This window comes from Pieris napi, chromosome 12, assembly GCF_905475465.1.
Source record: "Pieris napi chromosome 12, ilPieNapi1.2, whole genome shotgun sequence".
Lineage (NCBI taxonomy): Eukaryota > Metazoa > Arthropoda > Insecta > Lepidoptera > Pieridae > Pieris > Pieris napi.
In genome coordinates this window covers 2112639-2136900 of record NC_062245.1, presented here as the reverse complement: position 1 = coordinate 2136900, position 24262 = coordinate 2112639, and the positions used below count along the sequence as shown (strand labels likewise).

Below are 24262 nucleotides of genomic sequence, written 5' to 3'. Positions count from 1 at the left end.
CTTTTTTAACGTACTTAAGTGTACATTGTATTACCTACATGAGTAAATGATTTTGAATTTGAATTTGGATATTCGTCTATTAAAAAGTCAGATAGACGATTTTGTGATTGCTTGATTGTGTTCTGGAAGTAAACTAAGACTTTTTATATTTGCGATATAAAATAAATATAATTTACAAACGTCAAACGCATTTATACAAACTGTATTTCAGTTCGAACGTGACTACCAACACGTGGGAAAAGTATAAATAAAAAGCAAAATTAACAATATTCATTTATATTCTACTCAATCATTCATTTACAAATAGATACAATGGTTCGGAGATTTATTACATATTTGACTCAAAATGATGTCAACTTATAAGCATTATTTATTTATCTCTTTAAGATAGATATAGACACTGAAGTACTTTCTATGACTCAATGTCGAATTTATATAGTCCGATTGTCGAACTTTACACTAAGATTAGATTATTTGTAATTTATCAATCTTTTACATTCGTAATGCAATATAATTTACATTTAGCTTCAATAAAATTGAATTTCGTTAAATAAATCCGCATTATTAGTCATTCTCTCTGAGATTTTAAGAAGTTGAGAACGAAAACATTCAGGGCCAGATATTGCCAGCCTAAGACAAGTACACAAGTGACATACACAACATAGCTAACATTATAATACTGTTCTTAACTAATGTTGCCGAATTAGGTTCCGGACAGGAGTCACTTTGATCGACGGCTACGAAGTACGAGTTCTGCAACTCCTGCCTATTCTCCATGTAGGCGTTTATCGCCGTATTGCCGGCATCCGACATTGTACGAGCACGACTCAGTTTCCATGCGCTGACTGTAAAAGATTCATTCATACATGAGTATTTAGAAGATAAAAAAGTGCGTGCGTACAAAGTACACACTACACAATGTCAGAAGTGAAACTTATTTGGCACACTAATCTTTAACCCTTGTTCATATTTATACAAATCTAAAACTTTAGATTTCCGAGACATAGAGGGAGGGAAAAAGGAAGATATGTTAGGAATTTCATGAATTTAATTGTCATTAAAATATTAAAAGTATCGAAAATTAATACAAATAATAAATTTAATTTTTTAAATTGATTTCTTAGATAATAAAAACACGTGGCACTTTAATTTACAATTCGTCATTTGAGATTTCAATAAATTATTTTGCATAAAATATAAAATACTAATATTTTAAAAATATAATTTCTATTAGGTAATTCACCCTTCTCAGTCTCTATCAATCGGTCTCAATCGCTCTCTCCCTTTTCTTCGACAAAAATACACATCTTCGTGAAGTTTCACTTCAAAGAATAAATTAAACTCTGCCGCAGATAAATTTGGCTGAATCACCGAGACTATTTTGATAAAAAATTGTGAATCATTGTGGAAAAATTTCTAATAAAAGAACTTACCCTGTCGTCGATTGCCTTCAAGATTTACACAGGAGTATGCTAGTGAATATGAAGTATAATCTGTGTCCAGTACATAGAGGTTGGTTTCTCTAAACTCTGGGTTGGTTGCTGCAATAGAAGTATATAAATCGTTATATTTAAGTGGAAACTGGATAAGTGTATATTAGGTATTTTTATATTGTGTTGCTTAACTAGGCAGTATTTCATTATTTTTTACTATTTTTACAACGTAGCGATGAAAAAATTATAACATAAATTGACTTTTCGTAAAATTAAAGAATTCCGCATCGAGTGTATGCCATTCACTGTTAGCAACATTGTTTTCTTTAAATATAATTATAATTAATTAACTTAATTAAGTTAATAAACAAATACATTTAATTGTCTTTGATTACTATGCATAATAAGTACGTTGCGACCTTGCTTAGATTTCTAATAAGAATAGTTTAATTGATGAATCGATAAACAGTCTTTTTTTTTAATTATAAATACTTAACATATCATAAATTTGATATCATATGCCGTATCAGTGCACGTGCAAACAAAAATGCAAAAATTGAGTTTCGCTTATAACTTTTTAGTTTTTAATTGTTTTATTAAGATTACCTGCACTACATCCGGAGATGATATGAGGACGTAGAGGTCATAAAATTAATTAGTAAATACAACTAAGTAATGATAAGAAATTATTGTGTAATATTTCGTCAAATGACAAACACACAATTAAATGATCGCTCGGCGCGGCGTATAGTTCTTATTTTGTATTAATATATAATTCAGAAAACATCAATTGGCATGTCATAGTTATAAAAATGTTTAATATATTACGTATAATTTTTCTATGATACAAAATATACTATATTTATGTACTGCTATGGATCGAGGAACAATTTTTATTTGTGCATGTGTTTATTCGTTATAAGTAACATAATGGTTTAGAATGGTTAGATTTGGGGACCGTTTTAAGTACAAAATACTTGTGTCAGGGTCCCCATCTCTTCCATAACTTATCAAAATAGATATATATTTTCGTATAATTACATAACAGTATGTTTTATTAATTTCTTGCAGTCTTAGTTTTTTAAACTGGTCTCTAAAATACCCCTGCAACTGCATTACGATAATAATACAGATTAATCGTTATCCGAAATAAACTTTGAGTATTAAGCCAGAAGGAAGCGGAAGGGTCGAGAAACAGTTTTATATAACGCGTATGTCCAGCGGGTTCGTACTTTGACAGAGGGGGACGCGCGTAAAGGCGACTCCTTTCTGGCTTAATACTCAAAGGAAATAAATCTACCGGTCATCAATATATTTGGCCGAATTTTGGGCCAGAATTCCCACAATATTCAACAAGTATGAGTCACCTATGAGTTAATTACACGGAACGTTTCCACGGGCATAAAACCTATCCTTATTTACTACATTCCGTTTATAGTATAACTTATGATTTAAAAAAATGCTACTTACGATCTGAGCTGCGAATCGGCAGGCGGACTCTTAGTTTTGCACTGCCGTCAGTGGAGTTAACTGTAGCGGTACCTTCAATGGTGTCCAAAATACCATTGACCACTTGCCAGTTTAGTACAGTGACAACTCCAGTGTCCGAATTCAGTGTGTACCTCGCACCAGTGCAGTTACCACCAGTTTCGAAGCGTTGGAAGTATTTTTCTATTTGGTACCACACGCCAGAGTACTGAAAAATTTAAGTCAATTAATGTCTCCGAACTTTACAATATAAACAATACTTTGATTTAGACAGGTGGCTGATTGTATCCGCTTTAAAAAACGAGCCCTTCGTGGATGACCCTGTTTAGGGGGGGGGGGGATATCAAAGACTTCATGTAACACGAGACCCATTCATTTCATTTGTTTATGCAAAAAGGGGCATCAAGATGCGGCATCTTAGAGTAGTAAAAAAATTATTTGAACCTATTTTTGTTAAATATATGTCGATAAGATGTGGATGAATATTGGCTTATTATTATTACTGTTAAGTTATTACCGTGATAATATGCATTTTGTAAGTAATATCTATAAAATGAAAATGTTTAAATATTTTGCAAAAAGATTTTTACTGCCAGTCTGACCATGAATGCTTAAACAAGAAACGTCGAATTATGTAAATAATATAAATTCGCGTTAATAACCGATAAAGAAATTTAATTTATGCGTCCAGTACTCGCTTAGCAACATATCAACACCAAATTATTGTAAAGCCAAATTCGTCATTCTATTCCACTTGTTATTTAGCTTATCGTTCAGTTCTAAAAAGCTATTTGATAACATTAATAAAGAAGTTAATAAACGCAGATAATAAAGGAATTTTGCATTGATTATGGCCGTGAACTCGTTTATTAATAAAAAAAATTTTTTTTTCAATAAAGTTTAAAATTAATGTAATTTCTGTCAAGTAGATTATTACTATGTCCCATACAAAGTAAATTTCTATATTATAAAAAGAATCATTTACTTGCTCGGTAATATCGAATAATTTTCTATTTTCCTATTTATATTGCCTATTGAATGTTTTCATTGTTTTTACGTACAATAATAAAACAAGATTATTATTAAAATAGGTATAATTGAAAATAAAATAAAAAAATAGCCAATCTAACTTCAATGGATCGCCAGAATTTTTTATTGTCGCCGATATGGTATTAATTTTTCGATGTATTAATCATTTCAATTAGCGTTAGAAACGCAAAACCACTATATTAGAATTAGATTTTTATTTTTGAAGTGAATCATTTTTAGGCGCATGAGGATAAAAAAATTACGGATGAAACGCAATAATAAAAATATTAGCGTCACGAAGATGTGCAGCGTTGTGTCGAAAAAAGAGAGAGCGTTTGAGATAGACTATAGAAATTATATTTTCAAAATTAAAATTTCGTAGAGAGAAGTTATGAAATATTAGTATTTTATATTTCATGTAAAATAATTTATTAATATCTCAAATGACGAATTGTAAATGAAGAAATTACTAAACAAAATTAAATTTATAAAATTATATTACAAATAATAATTTGTATTAATTTTCGACACTTAATATTTTAATGACAATTAAATTCATTAAATTCTTAACATATCTTCCTTTTTCCCTGCCTCTAAATCTCGGAAATCTAAAGTTTTTCGATTTGTATAAATATGAACAAGACTTAAAAATTAGTTTGCCAAAGAAGTTTCACTTCTGACATGTTTACTTTGTACGCACTTTTTTATAATATTAGTATATATTGTGATAATTTTATAAAATAAGCTTACTCTCTGCGCATCGAAGTTCCTCTCAACGGGAATATTATCATCACATTTCCCGGGTAAGATTACAGATTCTCCAGGTGTAAAGTCAGGGAGATGGAAGCAGGCTGCATCGGACTGGTCAATGTTTTTGTAATACTTGCTATCCAGGACTGGGATAGTGGCTTTAACATTATTTATTTGAGTATTGGCAGCAGCAGACAACTGTTGGCTTCTGCTTAACTTCCAGCTGTAGACTGAAAATGGAATTATATTCAGTAGTATATTGAGCAGTGTTGGCCTAGCAACTACGACTCTTATCCTTAAGGTTCAAAACGCGGCTGTGCTACCGTTCCTTTTAAATGCGCATTAAGCCCTCAATCTTAGGGAAACATTTCCCTGCTACTAAGCCTACATGCGTTTTAATAAATAATAATGATCGCACACTCACAAACAGACACAGAAATCTGAAGACAATTTCAAAGAGTTGTGTCGCCAGAAGTTTATTATTTTGAACGTACTATATAACATAGTCCAGATAGTAAAGTGAGTAAAAGTAAAGTAAAAAAAAATCAATCGTTTAATCATATAGGTACACTAATGACTCGTCAGTAAAGAAATACATATTAATGCTTCTAATTTTACATTTACTGCCAGTTCTCAAATCAAGGCCGTAGAACGGAAGAGAAGAACTGGCAATAAACTCTCCGCCACTCTTTTTAATCGCCATTTTTTACACGTTTGTAAGGAGCTGCAACCATTACACCATGTTCCACATGACATATTAAGTATTAGGTAAAGGTATCAGGTTAAAAAGGCGATCAACATTTTCCCTGCATACATATGAAATGTAAATTACCTTGTCTTTCATTATTGATTAAGTCAACACAACCATAAGCTAAGGCGTAATCGTTGTAGTCTGTGCTGAGAACCCAGAATGGAATAGTAGCTGCAAAAAAGAATTGATTATGATTTCAAAATCTAAAAAAAACGTGTGCACTTCACGTGGTAGAAGTGAAACTAAAAATTTTTGTTTCAAGATAATGATAAGATTTATAATATCTAAATGTATTATAGTATTAACAAGCCCTGCGATTCTGTAACTCACTTTTCGAACTCACACAGCGATTTTCGCATCGGCGGTTGCTTCATGTCGGGAAAAGGTGGGAGCTTGTAGTTTGTTGTTTATCAGAATGCCAAATTATAAAGTGACTGCTTCACAACTGATTTGAGAGCGACCGCCGATGCGAAAACTGCTATGTATGTGAGTTCGAAAAGTGAGTTTCAGAATCGCAAGGCTGTTCTTTAAATTATTTTTTATTTTAATATTAAGTTTTAATATAAATCTTGAATTTTGATAAAAACTAAAATAATTAAAGTTTGAATCTCTACATGATGTGGCGAACAATTTTATAAAATGGCAGTTTAGTATTTACTATGAAATACTATTTCGTAATCAGGGAATTCGAATTACATAATGACGTGTCAATTTTATCCTATAATTTATTCCCCATATTTTATAAATGTGTAATTTTTGTCAATCAAATTATCATTGAAGTCTCATCCCCAAACACACCTCACTACAACATAACATATAATTGATTCGAAATCCTTTCGAATATAATAACAGTATTCATACGACAAAAACATTTTGGTGACTAATATACAATTTTGATTATACTATACTCCGAAGTACTTACCGCCAAGACCACCCTGAACCGTTATCAATAGTTTTCCGCTGTTATCATTAGAAGTCTGTGTCACAACACCAGTCCTCTCGAACAGTGTTTCAAGTCGAACGTTTCTTTGTACCACATTGAGTGATGATCCCGAGCGTTGGCTGTATTCTTGAGATAAACATTCACCTGTCATCATTTCACTGGGGTATGCTTGAATCTCGTGCCATACTCCTTGGAACTGTAACATGAATATACGTTACGTTACGTGATACAGTCATCTAATTTATAAAATGACTAATTAATGTCTGGATATAATAAATACATGGTCTTATAAAAAAACTGTGTTTAAACCCTTATAAGATCCTCAGATTTAGACAGATTCAGAAAATCTGTTTTCTGGACACTTTTTCTTAATAGACAAAAAAGATTTTTGAGAACCAAAACAATTTTCACACATAGACAAATATTGTGCATATAACATGGATATAATTGGTTCAAACGCTCGACCTCGCTAACTTACTTAATATATTCAGAACTCAAATAATATAATAAATAACATTATTAAGGTTCTATATATTTTATACGTAATATGATCTTTTAGCAGGTAAGAACAAGACCACCTATTGATAATAGAATAACGTATGGTCTAGTAGGTTTAAAACCATGAATAATAACTGTGATAAAGACCTTACCGCTGTAAGATTAAAGTTAGGAACGGCGGTAATGGTAGTATCACATCTTCCACTAAAAATAACTGAAGTCTGTGATTGATCGCGATGGTAGAAACAGCCAGCTTCCGTGTGATTTCTTGTTATAAAGTACCGCTGATCAAGTTCTCTTATCGTTGACATAGTGGAATTTATCTCATTCTTTGCAGTTTCCGATAATTGGCGACTTCTACTCAGCTTCCATGTTCCCACTGAAAGTGTGACATTGGATTTAAAAGTTCATGTGTGATATCGCTGAAATCTTACTTAATCTCACTCTTTAATCACACAAACAGCCCTGCGATTCTGTAACTCACTTCACGAACTCACACAGCGGATTTCGCATCGGCGGTCGCTCTCAAATCAGTCGTGAAGCAGTCATTTTATGATTTGGCATTCTGATAAACAATAAACTACAAGCTCCCACCTTTTCAGAATGCCAAATCATAAAATGACTGCTTCACGACTGAGTTGAGAGCGACCGCCGATGCGAAAACCGCTGTGTGAGTTCGTGAAGTGAGTTACAGAATCGCAGGGCAGCTCAAATATCAAGTCGTTATCTATAATGGTATGGATGGTATCATGGTTGACGGACCCGTACCTAAAAGCTTAGATAATTGGTTTGATTTCATTGATTTTTACCTTGAATTACGTTTAAACGTATAGTACTATAATATCTAAGGTACTATCATTGCTATAAGAATATTCTTTGTTAACACGTTTAAGTTTCATAAACAAAAAATTATTAAATTAAAAAAAAAAAAACAAATCAGTGGCGCTACAACCTCTTTAGGTCTGGGCCTCAGATTTCTGAATCTGTTCCATGATCATTTTTCAATCTAATAGGCAAGTAGGTGATCATCCTCCTGTGCCTGACACACGCCGTCGACTTTTTGGGTCTAAGACATGGCGGTTTCCTCACGATGTTTTCGTTCACCGTTCGAGCGAACGTTAAATGCGCACATAGAAAGAAAGTCCATTGGTGCACAGCCGAGGCTCGAACCTACGACCTCAGGGATGAGAGTCGCACGCTGAACCCACTAGGCCAACACTGCTCAATTTTTAAATCAAGAGAGAAGAAAAATGCTTTAAGGAGGCCTCAATATGAAAACAAAGTTACCTTGTTTTGTCTTGTTATCCAAGTTAAGGCAACTGTAAATGAGGGCGTAAGAGTCGTAATCGGTTGAGAGAATCCAATAATCTCTGTCGGCTGAGCCAAAGTTAACCTTAAGTTTTCCAACATTATTGCCTTCAGGGAACACTCCATTCGCTTCCCTTACTGATACAACACCGTCGATTATTTGAGTATTGTTCACTATTATATTATTTCCATTTGCGCTGTATCTAGCAGTGTTGCATGTACCATATTGGAAAGTAGATGGGTAAGATTCAACATCGTACCATTCTCCTAAGAACTGAAAAAAGACATTGTTTCAATACCAAATGAATTACAATCATTTTGCTTCGGTCCATATGGATTTTTGCTTCTAAAACTGTAATTTCATCGTAACATTCAATAATATAAATAATTAGTATTATATTCAATAATTCAAACAAGTTACTGTATACATTTAATGCCGAGTATTTTTATATAGAACGTTTGAACGTTTAGTTAACCACAATTAACCGAATAAAATAGAAAAAATAATCTATGATAAGCATTATTTTATTATTTCCGTCATGAGTAATTTGTTTATGTTGAATAATTATAGCAAATATTGGATAACCACTAAGATAAACTTGACAGTGTAACTGAAGAAATTTTCCTTCCTTACTATTAATAGGATAGGATTCTAATTCTATTGGCTAACACTCACCAAATTGGACTGGAAATTTCTTACAACAGGTATGTTTTGGTTACATTGCCCATCAAAGACAACAGGTCGACTGGGGTCTACTGTAGGGTAATGGAAGCAGGCGTCGTCAGAATTATCAGTTGGAGTGTAATAACGTTCATTTAACACATTTATTTGATCCATCACATTGTTAATGTTGGTTTGATCTGAATCTCTTAGTGATGTTCTACGACTAAGCTTCCAGCTGTAAACTGAAAGAAAATAATCATGATGATACGTCTTTCTAAAATTTTAGCTTCGAAAACCAGTAGCTATATTGTCCTTTTTAAGTTATCACACTGTATAAATTAATAGTAAAATTTCAATTTAAAAAAACATTAATTTGGAGTTGGACGATATTGAATAATGCGTCGTTCTCGACTTTAACAAATTAAGAATCAAGATCTAATGAACGCTAAGTTATGTGTTCACTCGAGCTTCAAGCGCAAAGCTTGGCTCGGCTAGACTCGGACGGGAAGTAGACAAAAATGGCTCTAAATGGTTCGGTGTATTATACTAGGTCTTCACGTATATGAAATTGGCGTTTTCTATGGGAGAAACAAAAAGTATTACCTATTTAGGTATTTAATTAATCAAATTACTTTAGCCGTCTTACCGTTTCGACTGCCCTATCAAGTTAAATTTTTAACCTTGCAAGAATTATCTAAATTCCGAAAAAAATGGTAATATGCAAGCAAGGTTCAGGGAGTACGGTGGATATCTTAGACAATTGAAGCTGTTGATAATTCCCAATTTGCTTCAATATGAATAATACAGTTTTATCACTGACATGCGGTGTTACAAACAGGTACACACAATGTACATCGTTATTCCTTCGAGCCGTTTCTTCGGCAATGGTACCACGGTTACTCAACTCGTACTCATAACGGGATACTATTATGTTTTCCATTTTATAAATAGTGTCGCATAAAAAAAAAACGGGATATTGAATTTCATGGTTTTCGAAAAAGAAATGCAAGAGTAAATAGCTGTCAGAAATTGAATTGGGCATTCATAACCAAAGAGGAGATATTTGAGGTCAAACTGTCCAGTAGGACCAAACGTTAATTTCATATGTAAGGACAAAATATATACATAACGTTACCAGCTCCTTTTATAAATATAGCCGGACCCTATCTCGTGTCTCTATTATGACAGTTATTTGTTTGAAGATGTATATAGAATATATTTACCCCTTCTTTGATTTGCGTTCACATTACTGCAACTGTAGGCCAAAGCATAATTGTCATAATCAGTGGCTAGGATCCAAAAATCAACAGTTCGAGCTAAAAAGTACAATTTATATGAAATAAATGCCGATGTGAAATGTGTTGGACGTTTTATGAAATCAATTTTAACATTATTGTGTTAGATGTCCAAATAGGTAGCTTAATGTAATACATCACGTTAGCACGCAGAAACATTTTCTTCAAGCCGTCTTGTTAGGGAATGTTTCTTATTTTGATGTTAGTGATGATATTTAAGTTCATGATATAAATATATTATACTGTATAAGTAAGTAATTAGGCGATTTGTAGGAAATAATAATAGATATTTTCGAATTCATTGACATTCTATTAAAAATGATAATAAACTTACTCGATACAGTAACTCGAAGTTTTCCACTTCCATCAGCAGATACGGTGGCTGAACCTGACACCGTGCTCAATTCACTGTTCGTAATATGCATGTTCCTAACTCTTATCGTGGAACCTTCTCTGGAGTAGTCTACTTGGTTGCATTCTCCAGATTGACGATGTGTGTAGTAAGAAGATATGAGACGCCATCTTCCAAGGAACTACAAAAGAGATACTTCCATAGAGAAATTATTAGTAATTTACACTAAATTAGTCTTACTGACTAAAGTACTTTTTCATATCTTTCAGTTACTGTATTTAAGCACGTGAGACAAAAAAGAGACCGACAAGGACTATAGTTAAAATGGTTCATGAATAAAGCGGTAGTCTAACGCTTTCTAAGAACATTTAAGCATCTATATATATTCTGATAACCTAACGTAAAAATTTTAATACAATTACAATAATTTCGGACAATATAGGTCAATCTCTGAAGTGTGAAAGATTTCATAGGTTTCGATTTCGATACTTAGTATCATGCATATTAATATCAAATGGCAGATAATTATAATGAAATTATATTAAAAATGGCAAAAATCAGCGACGATTTTTTAATTCTCGATAAGTTGAAAAAGCCCCTCCAAAAAATCCTCCACTTTCAGTCTTTTATAATTTTTCCTTGTAATTTTGATAATTGACACTGTAAATTAAATAACGAAGTAAAAACTTACTCCCTCCAAACTAAAGTTTTTGGTAACAAGAATGTTTTCGTCACACTGTCCTGGGAATATTACTGGTTCGTTGACCTGAATGTCGGGGTAATAGAAACAGGCGTCGTCAGATTGGTCTGCATTTGTAAAGTATGGTTCATGTAAAGCCTCCACTGTGTTAATTATTGCATTAATATTTGCTTTAGCCTCTGCTGTTAATGTATTAGTCCGACTTAGTTTCCAACTGAAAACTAGAATTCAAAAAGTTGAAATTACAAATCCTTTAGAAATAAAAAATACTATATATAAAGAGTAGTGACCGCTACCGAACTTATAAAATAACTTATTTAATTTCTTTAAAGTTTTTTTTTTTAATTTTTCAAAAAAAGTATGACACATGTGTACGTAGACTTGTATCACTGAACGAATAGCCGAACGAACAACAAAAAGTTACGAGGAGTCTTTAAAGTTCTATTATTCAGTAGCGGTTCCCAGCATGTGTTACATACTTCTCTGTTGATTGTTCGCCAAGTTTTCACAGCTATAGGCTAACGCGTAGCTGTCGTAGTCAGTGTTCAAAATCCAATAATCACGTGTATCTATCAAATTTAAAAATATTATTAGATTAAATGTATAAAAAAACGTAAATTACTTTGAAAGGTGATGATGATAGATAAATTAATGGTATTGTCGACGTTTTGCTCTTCAAATGTTACTAATGCAATCTGCTTTGAAGCATATGTCACGATAGTTGCACTTTCTTCATGTTTTATTAGGTTATGGTATTCAAGAAGTTACTACTTACTAGAACCAACGGTGGCCCGTAGCTTTCCATTCCTATCAGTTGAAGCGAAACTAATTGTTCCAGAGGTTGTAAGTAACTGTCGGTTTAGAACGTGTCTATTTTGTAAAGTAAGACCAGTTCCTTGAACGCTATAAATAGCATGGTTGCATTCTCCAGATTGACGTTCATTGTAGTATGAGGAAATGAGACGCCATTCTCCCGAAAACTGTGAATTTTAAAAAGTCATTAGGTTTGCGGCTATAGTTTCTACATATCTAATCCCTTAATCAAAGAAAGGTTCCTTTACAATAATATTTATTTTGATATTCTAATCTATGGTATCATTAATGATGATATTAATCTCAGGAAGTCTTCTGTATTTTATTTGAAAATTGTATTAAAGATTTGTTCCATTTACACTTGAGCTAAGCGGGTTGCAGATGGCATATAAGTAACAATATTTATATTACAATATTATTCTTAACTTACTCCTGTCAAATTCAAGGATGGCATAACTGTTACATTAAGGTCACATTGTCCCGGCAAAACTACTGGTTCATAATTGGATAATGTTGGATAATGGAAGCATGCCTCATCAGACTGATCAACTTCATTATAGTAACGATTGTACAATACATCGACACTATTAATTACATTATTCATAAAATCATTAGCTTGTGCGCTGAAGGTGTTGCTACGACTGAGCTTCCAGCTGGAAACTAAAACAGAAATAGTTTCAATTAATGTATGAGTGTTGATTTGTGCTTGCTCAGGATAAAATAACTTTTCGAAAGTAACGCTAAAGGAATTTGTATGGTGACATGCCCTCACGTTTTGTCACATGACCATTTTCATGCATGTCCTTTGACGGTAGCAGCTCATGTCTGTCAAGAAGTGATTTTGTGTCAAGACCTAGGTTTTCGTCGTGCAGTGATTGTAAAATCAAATAAAGTCAGTATTCCGCACTCATTAGAATATAGTCTTAAGATTATATTAATTGTCTATTGTTGATTAGTATTAAATCTTGTTACACAAAGGTCAAATATTTGATCCACGAAACCTACAGTTATAAACAATCTAATAAAATTGATAACTTTCGTAAATTGAACATACTTCTTTGCTGATTATTGGGTAGATTTTCACAGCTGTATGCTAACGCGTAATTCTCGTAGTCAGTGGCTAGTATCCAGAATGGTGCTGATGGATCTGAAAAAGAATTTAATTTTTTTTATCAGACAATAATCAAAATAAACGACTCTCTTAAAAACAATTTATGTATTAAATAGTAAATAGCTTTCGTAAGTACTTAATGGTTATACTATTAATAATTTAGTGTAAATTTGATACTCTTTCTCCCTTAAATGTGCCTCATATATATGCACCTTTTTCATGAAACAGCTTTTTTTAAGAGTAGCTTAGCTATATTATTGTGTTTGAAACACGTCGTCGATTTTATGGATCAAAGACATGCCCTCTTCTCTCGCTTTCATTCCTTAACCGTACAAGTGGTCTAAGATCCCGCAATACAACGAACTTCACCAAGATGCTTATTTAATGAAACGTATTTTATATTTAATTTAATATGTCAATAAATAGCAATGTTGTCTAGCAAATTTCAGTCCAGAGTATGTTTAATTAATAATTTAAAAAAAAAATATTTTTTTAAACATTTCACCGGTATGATTATTAGATAAATTCTATACCAATCGAAAGCATGAAGCCCATAGAATATGCAAACTTTATGCTGCCCATTATTTTCCGGTCACAACTATCGGGTTGCCAGGCATAAACAGGTAAATCTGTACTAGCATTTTGCAACGGTCTGTTTATTGGATGAAATTTAAATGAAATTAAAGATTATTTTATTCTGAACACGGTGGTATAGGGTTGGTTGCGAAAAATCAGTCCAGAATTGCGGTTGCCGAATTTTCAAGAGTAAAATATTGCTCCGAGTGAATGTGTGCGACTGATAGGTCCCAACCGACCATCCCATGCGATAGAAGAGGACACAGCATAGCAGCTGTTTAAAGTCCGCCCACCTAAAGAAAGAGAGTGCGCATGCTACTTGGGCTTGGAAAAGGATAGCGATAGACTCGTATATACTATGCATAATTTTGGAGTAGTGTCGCTATAAATATAATTGAAAAAACGTGCTACTATTTATTGTTGGGAAAAATGGCAAAAAAGTGTTTCTTGTGTGGATCGGATGATGAAATAATTGATTTTAATGATGAAACTTTTAAAAACTGTGTATTAAAGTTAGCTTTTCGTAAAAAAAACACTTTAAATACAATTTTGTAAAGTAAATAGTAGGAATGAACTCTTGATAACTTAAATAACTCTGCTTTTGCATTTATATTTTAGAAATCAAAATTAATGATAACTTACTTGTGCCAACGTTCACTACAAGTTTGCCACTTTCAGCTGTAGTTGATGCAGTTCCAGTACTTATGCTTCGGAGTCTGTCTATAATGTGGCTATTGACAATACCCATGGTATTTCCTCTGACTGTGTATGTTGCCCTATTACACTTTCCAGATTGACGTGCATTGTAATAAGACGATAAAAGCCGCCATTCACCTTCAAACTGTATTTTAGGTAATATTAATTATTGCCTTTAGTGAATTATTTTCAAAAGTCATTACCACATAATTAAATAATCTCTTGAAAAATTGTATCATAACAACAGCTAGCAGTGGTATAATATAGCAAATATTTATGTTTAACTCACTCTTGTTAAGTTAAAGTTTCCAACGCCCGGAATTGCCTGGTTACATTGCCCATGAAGAATGACTGGCTCATTTGGTGATAAGGAAGGATAATAGAAGCATGCCTCATCAGACTGATCAACATTGCTATAGTAACGGTTGTTCAATACATCGACACTATTAATAACATTATTCATAAAATCATTAGCTTGTGCGCTGAAGGTGTTGCTGCGACTGAGCTTCCAGCTGGAAACTAAAACAGAAATAGTTTCAATTAATGTATGAGTGTTGATTTGTCCTTGCTCAGGATAAAATAACTTTTTGTCAGTAACGCTAAAGGAATTTTTATGGTGACAAAAAAAAATCATACATTTTCTTTGACGGTAGCAGCTCATGTCTGTCAAAAAGTGATTTTGTGTCAAGATCTAGGTTATCTTCGTGCAGTGATTGTAAAATCAAATAGACTCAGCTGTAGTCAGCACTCATTAGGATAGATTCTTAAGATTATATTAATAGATTATTTATAAGTATTAAATCTTGTTAATAGACATAGGTTAAAGATTTGATCCACGAAACCTACAGTTATAAATAATCAAATAAAATTGATAACTTTCGTAAATTGAACATACTTCTTTGCTGATTATTGGGTAGATTTTCACAGCTGTATGCTAACGCGTAATTCTCGTAGTCAGTGGCTAGTATCCAGAATGGTGCTGGTGGATCTGAAAAAGAATGTAAAAAAAATTTACAGACAATATACCAAATAAACCGGTTAAACTATAATGACGACTCACTTAAAAACCATTTATGTATTAAATAGTAAATAGCTTTCGTAAGTACTTAATGGTTATACTATTAATAATTTAGTGCCAATTTGATACTGTTTCTCCCTTAAATGTGCCTCATATTTTTGCACCTTTATCATGAAACAGCTTTTTTAAGAGTAGCTTAGCTATATTATTGTGTTTGGAACACTTCATCGATTTTCTGGATCAAAGACCGATTTTCTCTCTTTTCTTCCTTAACCATTTAAGTAAGTGTTAATCTTGGTATTAATGCGCACATGAAAATAACTCCGCTTTTGTATTTTAGAAATCAAAATTAATGATAACTTACTTGTGCCAACGTTCACTACAAGTTTGCCACTTTCAGCTGTAGTTGATGCTGTTCCAGTACTTATACTTCGGAGTCTGTCTGTTATGTGGCTATTGACAATACCCATGGTATTTCCTCTGTCTGTGTATGTTGCCCTATTACACTTTCCAGATTGACGTGCATTGTAATAAGATGATAATAGCCGCCATTCACCTTCAAACTGTATTTTAAGTAATATTAATTATTGCCTTTAGTGAATTCATTTCAAAAGTCATTACCACATAATTAAATAATCTCTTGAAAAATTGTATCATAACAACAGCTAGCAGTGGTATAATATAGCAAATATTTATGTTTAACTCACTCTTGTTAAGTTAAAGTTTCCAACGCCCGGAATTGCCTGGTTACATTGCCCATGAAGAATGACTGGCTCATTTGGTGATAAGGAAGGATAATAGAAGCATGCCTCATCAGACTGATCAACATTGCTATAGTAACGGTTGTTCAATACATCGACACTATTAATAACATTATTCATAAAATCATTAGCTTGTGCGCTGAAGGTGTTGCTACGACTGAGCTTCCAGCTGGAAACTAAAACAGAAATAGTTTCAATTAATGTATGAGTGTTGATTTGTCCTTATTCAGGATAAAATAACTTTTCGTCAGTAACGCTAAAGGAATTTTTATGGTGACAAAAAAAAATCATACATTTTCTTTGACGGTAGCAGCTCATGTCTGTCAAAAAGTGATTTTGTGTCAAGATCTAGGTTATCTTCGTGCAGTGATTGTAAAATCAAATTGAGTCAGTAGTCAGCACACATTAGGATAACTTCTTAAGATTATATGTATTAATAGATTATTTATAAGTATAAAATCTTGTTACACATAGTTATATATAGACATTGGTTAAAGATTTGATCCACGAAACCTACAGTTATAAATAATCTAATAAAATTGATAACTTTCGTAAATTGAACATACCTCTTTGCTGATTATTGGGTAGATTTTCACAGCTGTATGCTAACGCGTAATTCTCGTAGTCAGTGGCTAGTATCCAGAATGGTGCTGGTGGATCTGAAAAAGAATGTAAAAAAAAATTACAGACAGTATACCAAATAAACCGGTTAAACTATAATGACGACTCACTTAAAAACCATTTATGTATTAAATAGTAAATAGCTTTCGTAAGTACTTATTGATTATACTATTAATAATTTAGTGCCAATTTGATACTGTTTCTCCCTTAAATGTGCCTCATATTTTTGCACCTTTATCATGAAACAGCTTTTTTAAGAGTAGCTTAGGTATATTATTGTGTTTGGAACACGTCATCGATTTTATGGATCAAAGACCGATTTTCTCTCTTTTCTTCCTTAACCATTTGTGTTAATCTTGGTATGAATGCACACATGAAAATAACTCCGCTTTTGTATTTTAGAAATCAAAATTAATGATAACTTACTTGTGCCAACGTTCACTACAAGTTTGCCACTTTCAGCTGTAGTTGATGCAGTTCCAGTACTTATGCTTCGGAGTCTGTCTATAATGTGGCTATTGACAATACCCATGGTATTTCCTGTGACTGTGTATGTTGCCCTATTACACTTTCCAGATTGACGTGCATTGTAATAAGATGATAATAGCCGCCATTTACCTTCAAACTGTATTTTAAGTAATATTAATTATTGCCTTTAGTGAATTCATTTCAAAAGTCATTACCACATAATTAAATAATCTTTGGAAAAATTGTATCATAACAACTAGCAGTGGTATAAAAAAATAAAATAAAATATGTTTATTATGGAACATAAGATACATGTATCACTTATTCCACGTCATAAAATTTGAATTTGTAGGCATCCCTACTCATCGGCAAAGAAGACAGAGGGTGTAGGCCGAGAGAAAAAGCCGGCGTAAAAAACTCTCGGTACTCTTTTAAAATATCAAATCATCAAACAACACTTATTTTAAAACAAATATCGCAAATTAATTAGAGGTAGCCTGTCTAGCACTAGTCCCAGGCCCTTTTATCAACTAGATAATCGTTGACTTTATAGTAAGCCTTTTTACACAGATTTTCTTTGATACATTTCTTAAATTTATTGAAAGGCCTGAGATAAAAGAGCCTCTGGGATTTTATTAAAGAAGAGTATCCCTTTCCCCAAAAAAGAATTACATAATATAGCAAATATTTATGTTTAACTCACTCTTGTTAAGTTAAAGTTTCCAACGCCCGGAATTGCCTGGTTACATTGCCCAGGAAGAATTACTGGCTCATTTGGCGATAAGGAAGGATAATAGAAGCATGCTTGATCAGACTGATCAGTGGCTATGTATCGGCTATTGTCTAATGCAGCGACTCGGTTTACAACGGAATTAATATCGTTGACTGCTTGTGCAGTTAACGTATTTGTGCGACTCAATTTCCAACTGTTAACTGAAAAGAAACTATTAATAAACCAACAATAGAAATGACAATCATTTCATTTAGTCGTAGGTTGATTAACCAAAATAGTAGTGCTTTTTGGTCTAGCCCTCAGGCTTCTGTATCTGTTTCGTGATTTCTCTTAATAGGCAGGAAGGTGATCATTCAGCCTGATACACGTGGATCTACTGCTGGTTTCCTCATGATGTTTTCCTTTATCGTATAAGCGAAAGAGCAAGAGTCACGTATTTGCCGAAGAAGCTTTTGCCAAACTTTATGAAATCAGTAACAGAGTTTATTGCCAGTTCTTCTTTTCCATTCTACGCCCTTGATTTGAAAACTGGCAGTAAATGTAAAATTAGAATCATTTCATGTTTATTTCTTTTTCGAAGTGTACATTGTATTACCAATATGAATAAATGATTTTGATTTTTGACTTTTATTGCATTAAATACAGACGCTGGTCTCCCCCACTAGAAATAACCTATTCTATTGATAACCAGATTCTTCTTAGATACAACAAAGAAAAACGAATTAGTAAACTTTTCTGCCATAACCTCGAATATTGGCAGCTCTTTCTATTGAATTTTTTTGTACTATATTCAGTAAAATAAACTGACTTACGAAAAAACGAAATACTTACTTCTTTGCTGGTTATTAGCTAAGTTTTCACAGCTGTAAGCAAGCGCATATGATTCATAATCAGTGGAAAGAATCCAGTAGTCGCGTGTATCTAGAAGAAGACAGTATTGATTAAATATGTTTTAATAATGAGGCAGTTATTGCAAAAGAAATTTTTTGGGGTATCGTGTTAGGCATGAGGCAAATGGCAAACGGCAATATATTCGATATTTATAGTGCCAAGAAAGTTTACAAAAAAGGTATTACCGGTCGAATTCTAACCTTCATAATATACCGTGTAGGTCATCAACGAAGCCACAAATAGATACAATGCTAATTCCAAGATATCTCAGTACGTGAAAAGTTTAAACTTATCAGGTCTATACAAAGCATTATGACGACGTACGACGAAGCAATAAGAATTTTTTAAGGGTTCTGTTACTTATTGATTTTCATTATGGCATACCACTAATTCCTATATACTAGAATATATTTTAGAAACTTACTAGAACCAATAGTAACTCGTAGTTTTCCATTTTCTTCATTTGATGCGAACACAGCTGTTCCAGAGGTGGTAAGTAATTCCCGGTTCAAAACGTGTCTATTCTCTATGGCTAGACCAGTATTTTGAACTGTATAAATAGCGTGGTTACATTCGCCGGATTGCCTTTCGTTATAGTATGATTCAATTAGACGCCATTCGCCAGAAAACTATAAAAGAATATCAAGTTTTAACGATGTCCTCCGTAATTATTTGTATAAAGATATTTGTAAAGGGGCAAAAGTATCAGGATTCAAGTTGGAGATATTTTACATTAGAAAGTATTGCAAGTAAAATAATAATTATGGCATGTGGGTAGACTAAATAAACGTATGGAAAATGAAGGTATTTTATAATGATTACATATTTTGTCTACGTATAAAATATAACGTATTACGTAGATATATATAATTATTATATATACATATAATATTGTATTTTAATATAATATAAAAAGCCTAATTGAGCCCTAAGAGAAGGCATTTTTTCTGCACCAGTTTGCTGATTAGCGTACCGTTGAATAATAAACATTAACTTACACGGGATATATTAAGGGTTCTCATAAATGGAACATTCTGATCACACGTTCCAGGTAAGATGACCTCATTGAGTGTTTCGGCATTACAAACAGCTTCAGAATGAGTGGTGATGGATAGATCCGTTGGCGTTAATCCAAAATTAGAAGCAATTGTTTGCTCCACAAGACTGGTAAAAATTTCATCAGAAACCGATGTGTCCCTTGCAAGCTCCCAGATGTAAACTAAAATATTTGGATTGGTATAAATGCTATGTTACTAGTGAATATACTAGTGGTGAATAAAAAAAAAACGTGTGTGTACTTATGTAGACACACTTCTTTGGCGTAATAATTTTCTTTGAGCACTTTAGAGGGACGTTTCCCTCTTCGAATAGCATTTTTCTTGTCCATTTTAATAGTCACTTCCAATATAAACGATATAAGATGTACTTATCATGATATTTTACAATAAACACTATGATTTTTATCACATTGAATCGGGTTTTCTCGTATATAAATCATAATATACACCACTCTGAAAAACAGTACAACAGACATTGCAACTTGTCGATAAAACAGAGCTAGCAGCGCAGACTCTTTTACCGACGTTTGAACAAATATTCAGGGTGTCGGTTTTTTGTGACGGTGTGGGCGCGCATCGTAAAAATTTACACTCATCATATTTCCCTAACGCGCCAAAAGAAGTATAACTTCAAAATAGTGGCGGTAAATCCCAGGGTCTTTAATTTCTAGTTAGCAGGTAAGTGATAAACCTTCGTTGCCTCACGTACGCTCTGGCCTGCCCAACACTGTTGCTTGGAAAACTTAATCAAGATGTTCATATCGAATATTGATTAACGCCGGAGAAGTATGATAAGGTATCAAAAAAGTGTTATCATTACGAAAATTGTAGCAAAATAAATGCAATGAACCAATTTTAGGATTGGAAACCAAACCAAAAGATAAAAGTGAAAAAAAAACGATAATTTTTAGTACAATTAACACGGTTCTTACACAAAAATGTTGATAATAAAACATTTTATTTTATAAAGTGTAGACACGTGTATTTGTACTGATATTTCATTTTATCTAATAACTAGCTTTTGTATTAGTAGTAAGTTAATATCTAAATTAATAATAGGAAATTAGGCTTGCTATCGTACTATTTTATTTGCTCATAATTTACTCACCGTTTCTTTGTTCGTCTCCCACATTTTCACAGCTATACACTAGTGCATAGTTATCGTAGTCAGTATTTAGAACATTAAAGTCAGTACCTAAAAAATATCATAAGATTAATATTGTACTAGAGATTATTATATTCTCGAATGAATAAGGCAATGAAAATAATGATCTGGCCAACTAGATAATTCTTGATTACGTATTACGAGCTGGTGCCCGCGATATCGTCTGCGCAGGATTAAAATAATATTTGTCCAACTGATGTAGCTTGAAAGACATATTTTATCTACTTTAAATACCAGAAGCGATAAAAGTATCTATTTTCATTTAGGAATCAATTTATTACTACCAAATGTGTATTAGAAATAAATTATCAATTTTTATTGTGGTTTTTTTTTTGTTATTTTGGCTATAATGGCTTACACAGAAGACATAATATATACTCGTATATATCATGTGGCGGGCCATTTATGATAAATATTTCTATCATACATTACATATGTATAACTCTAGCGGTTTTGGCAGCGCACGCCAGAACAGCTCGCAGATGGTAGATTTTCCTACTTACTTGATATTTTGGACGTTTCGCACAATAACTTTATAAATTGTAGCCTATGTATTATTCTGATCTATAAGCTATATTATTGTAATGTTTTATTAAAATCCATTCAGTACCTTATACGTGAAAGAGTAACAAACATCCATCCATACAACAAACTATCGCGTTTATAATTTTAGTAGCATAACATATAAGCAAAAGAAATACTTACTTTTACCCTCAAGAGTTAGGTTAAAACTGGCTGCCGTAGCCACTGCTGTACCACGGATTTCTTTTCGGGTGCTTGCTTCGACATAGCCAACTTCAACTGTGTACTGGTAGTTACCAGAACTGACCGGTGTGAAGTTTATATAGGAACAATCACCATTTTGCAAAATACTGTTGCCACGCAGGCCATGCCATTTCCCTGTAAACTAAAACAAAACATGTTTTACATTACTTTGATTTAGCTATTTATAATGTGTAGGTAGTACAAATTCACCCAATAAACACTATTCAAAAGTAGGTGGTTAATTACACCCTCTGAGACAAAGTGGATGATGCCCATGTAGGATTTAATTCCGGGGAACGAGAATGGAAGATACAAAGATATTATGTCCTTTAAAATATTTATCTTTATATTTATAATTCTACGGTATTCTATTTTGATGAAATTTATAGTGTGATCAAGTGAAGTCGAAAATAATTTACATTATTATATATTTTTTGTATGTAAGACATGTGTACATGACTAATCTATATACGTAGTAGTAAAATCTTAGGATAGACAAGGAAATGTCATTCCTTCAAGCCAGTCAACTAGCAATAATCACTTACTTTGTCTAATTCAAAATTATTTTGTAAAGCTATGGTTTCACATTGGCCATCTTGAAGAATTTGCGCACTGGTTAAGCCTAAACACACTGTTAAAAATAATATTAACATTTTCAGTTAATTGGGTGGCATAAGTAGCCCTACCCTTCACTTAATAAATCCAATCGTCTATACAAGATCCATTTATAATACTTTTTTATCAATAATTAAGATGGATATACGATAGGATATCACGCTAAATCTATCACGTACTGTGCTAATCATTTTAGATTAAAAGCATTATTATATTTATGACTCGACTACCATGCGGATTACATATTTTTTTTAAAGAAGAGGCTCTTCTGATGTTAAGTGATAACCGTCACCTTTGGTCACTCTCGATGCCAGAGGGGTCGTGCGTGCGTTGCTGTCCTTTCAAGAATTGATACGCTCTTTTCTTGGAGGACCCTAAGTCGAATCGGTTCGGAAATACTTCAGTGGGCAGCTGGTTCCACATACTGGTGGTGCACGGCAAAAACTGTCTTAATAACGCCCAGTTATGGAACGAGGGATGTTGAGGTTATATGGGATTTCCTATTCTGCCTCGACGTCCGATGGTAAAACTCATCTGCAGGTCTTTATCCAAACAACTCCTCTGAACACTTTCTATCGTAAATTCGGTAGAAGAGGTAGAGTGACCCCACATCTCTACGCAACGCCAAGGGATCAAGCCGCTCGAAAGGGATTGGTCGTCGACGATTCGAACAGCTCTTCGTTGAAAGCGGTAGAAAAGTATTCCATGTGGAGCTGAATTTGCGCTTTATACAGTTGCAAGCGATGGCCCGGAGTGAAGTACCGCCTGCCTTTACTGAGCACACCAAGCTTCGTAAAGGCTAATTTAGACTTTCCATACGAATAATATATCCTAATCGTACGAATCGTCGACGACCAATCCCTTTACTAGCGGCTAGATCCTTTGGCGTTGCGTAGAGATGTGGGGTCACTCTGCACCATCTACCGCATTCACAAGGGCGAGTGTTCATTGGAGTTGTTCTGATTAAGAAATGCAGCTGAGTTTTATCATCGGACGTTCAGGCAGAATACGAAATCTGACCCGTATCAGCTCGACGATTGGACTTGACTATGATTAGGTTAGGTTTTGCTAATATTAAGGCTGACCAGATTGTTTTGAAGCCAGTTGAAAACGCAATTTGTTTGTCTGCTAATACCTCAACTGTTTTCCTGATTTTAATTTTTACTGATGATATCTGACATTTCAATTACATTTATAAAGTGACCTTCATAGCTAAATACTGCAACTGAAATGACTCATATTATCAGTTTTGATTAAATTCTAAGTGTAAAATAATGTCACCAATTTTTCTTGCAATAAATAAAAGTAAGTCATTTTTTCCAAGAAATGTCGGATATTCTGTTGGTGATAAGCCGATAGATATCAATTTTAATTAGATCACAATAATTTATATAAGGTGTTCATACAGATAATTTTTAAAATGTGCTGGTACATCGGGGACTCCCACAAATTTATAACATTTCTGCTTATCGCCATTTTAACAGTGTATCAAATCCATATTAACAATTATTATATAACTATGAACCGATTAAATAGTTCCAAAAGATGTTTCATTGCTAACTTATGTTATCGTCGAGGATGTCCCGTTCACACCATATTTCTTCATTAGTTTTATTGAGCTTTATTTAAGAGGTAAGAAGGTAAGAGCGTTAGTTCTATTGTAACTAAAACTTTATATGTATTCGTTTTCCCCGAAATCAACGCCAGGATTTATAATGATTAAACCTAATGTAACATACAATCATTGAATTTAGCGTTCA

The 24262-nt window shown here is 33.2% G+C and overlaps 1 protein-coding gene across 3 annotated transcripts; it reads right to left on the bottom strand.

Moving 5' to 3' along the window:
* Positions 1 to 260: 260 nt before the first annotated feature.
* Positions 261 to 22592, bottom strand: LOC125054729. Of its 3 annotated transcripts, XM_047656770.1 has the most exons (30): positions 22433 to 22592; positions 21828 to 22029; positions 21066 to 21152; positions 19898 to 20118; positions 19324 to 19528; positions 18840 to 18929; positions 17979 to 18208; positions 17234 to 17432; positions 16753 to 16845; positions 16133 to 16362; positions 15790 to 15988; positions 15303 to 15395; positions 14697 to 14926; positions 14354 to 14552; positions 13079 to 13171; positions 12455 to 12684; positions 11987 to 12191; positions 11691 to 11780; positions 11203 to 11432; positions 10494 to 10692; positions 10088 to 10180; positions 8877 to 9106; positions 8180 to 8474; positions 7045 to 7271; positions 6374 to 6590; positions 5533 to 5622; positions 4701 to 4930; positions 2904 to 3129; positions 1434 to 1541; positions 261 to 845 (listed from the first exon to the last, which is right to left on the bottom strand). In XM_047656770.1, exons 1-30 carry the CDS (start codon positions 22538 to 22540, stop codon positions 631 to 633), a joined length of 5364 nt encoding a protein of 1787 aa, XP_047512726.1. In that variant the 5' UTR covers positions 22541 to 22592; the 3' UTR covers positions 261 to 630. The 3 variants fall into 3 exon arrangements, with proteins under 3 accessions (XP_047512726.1, XP_047512727.1, XP_047512728.1); XM_047656771.1 differs by lacking the exons at positions 16133 to 16362; positions 16753 to 16845; positions 17234 to 17432; XM_047656772.1 differs by lacking the exons at positions 14697 to 14926; positions 15303 to 15395; positions 15790 to 15988; ... (1 more) ...; positions 16753 to 16845; positions 17234 to 17432.
* Positions 22593 to 24262: the final 1670 nt, after the last annotated feature.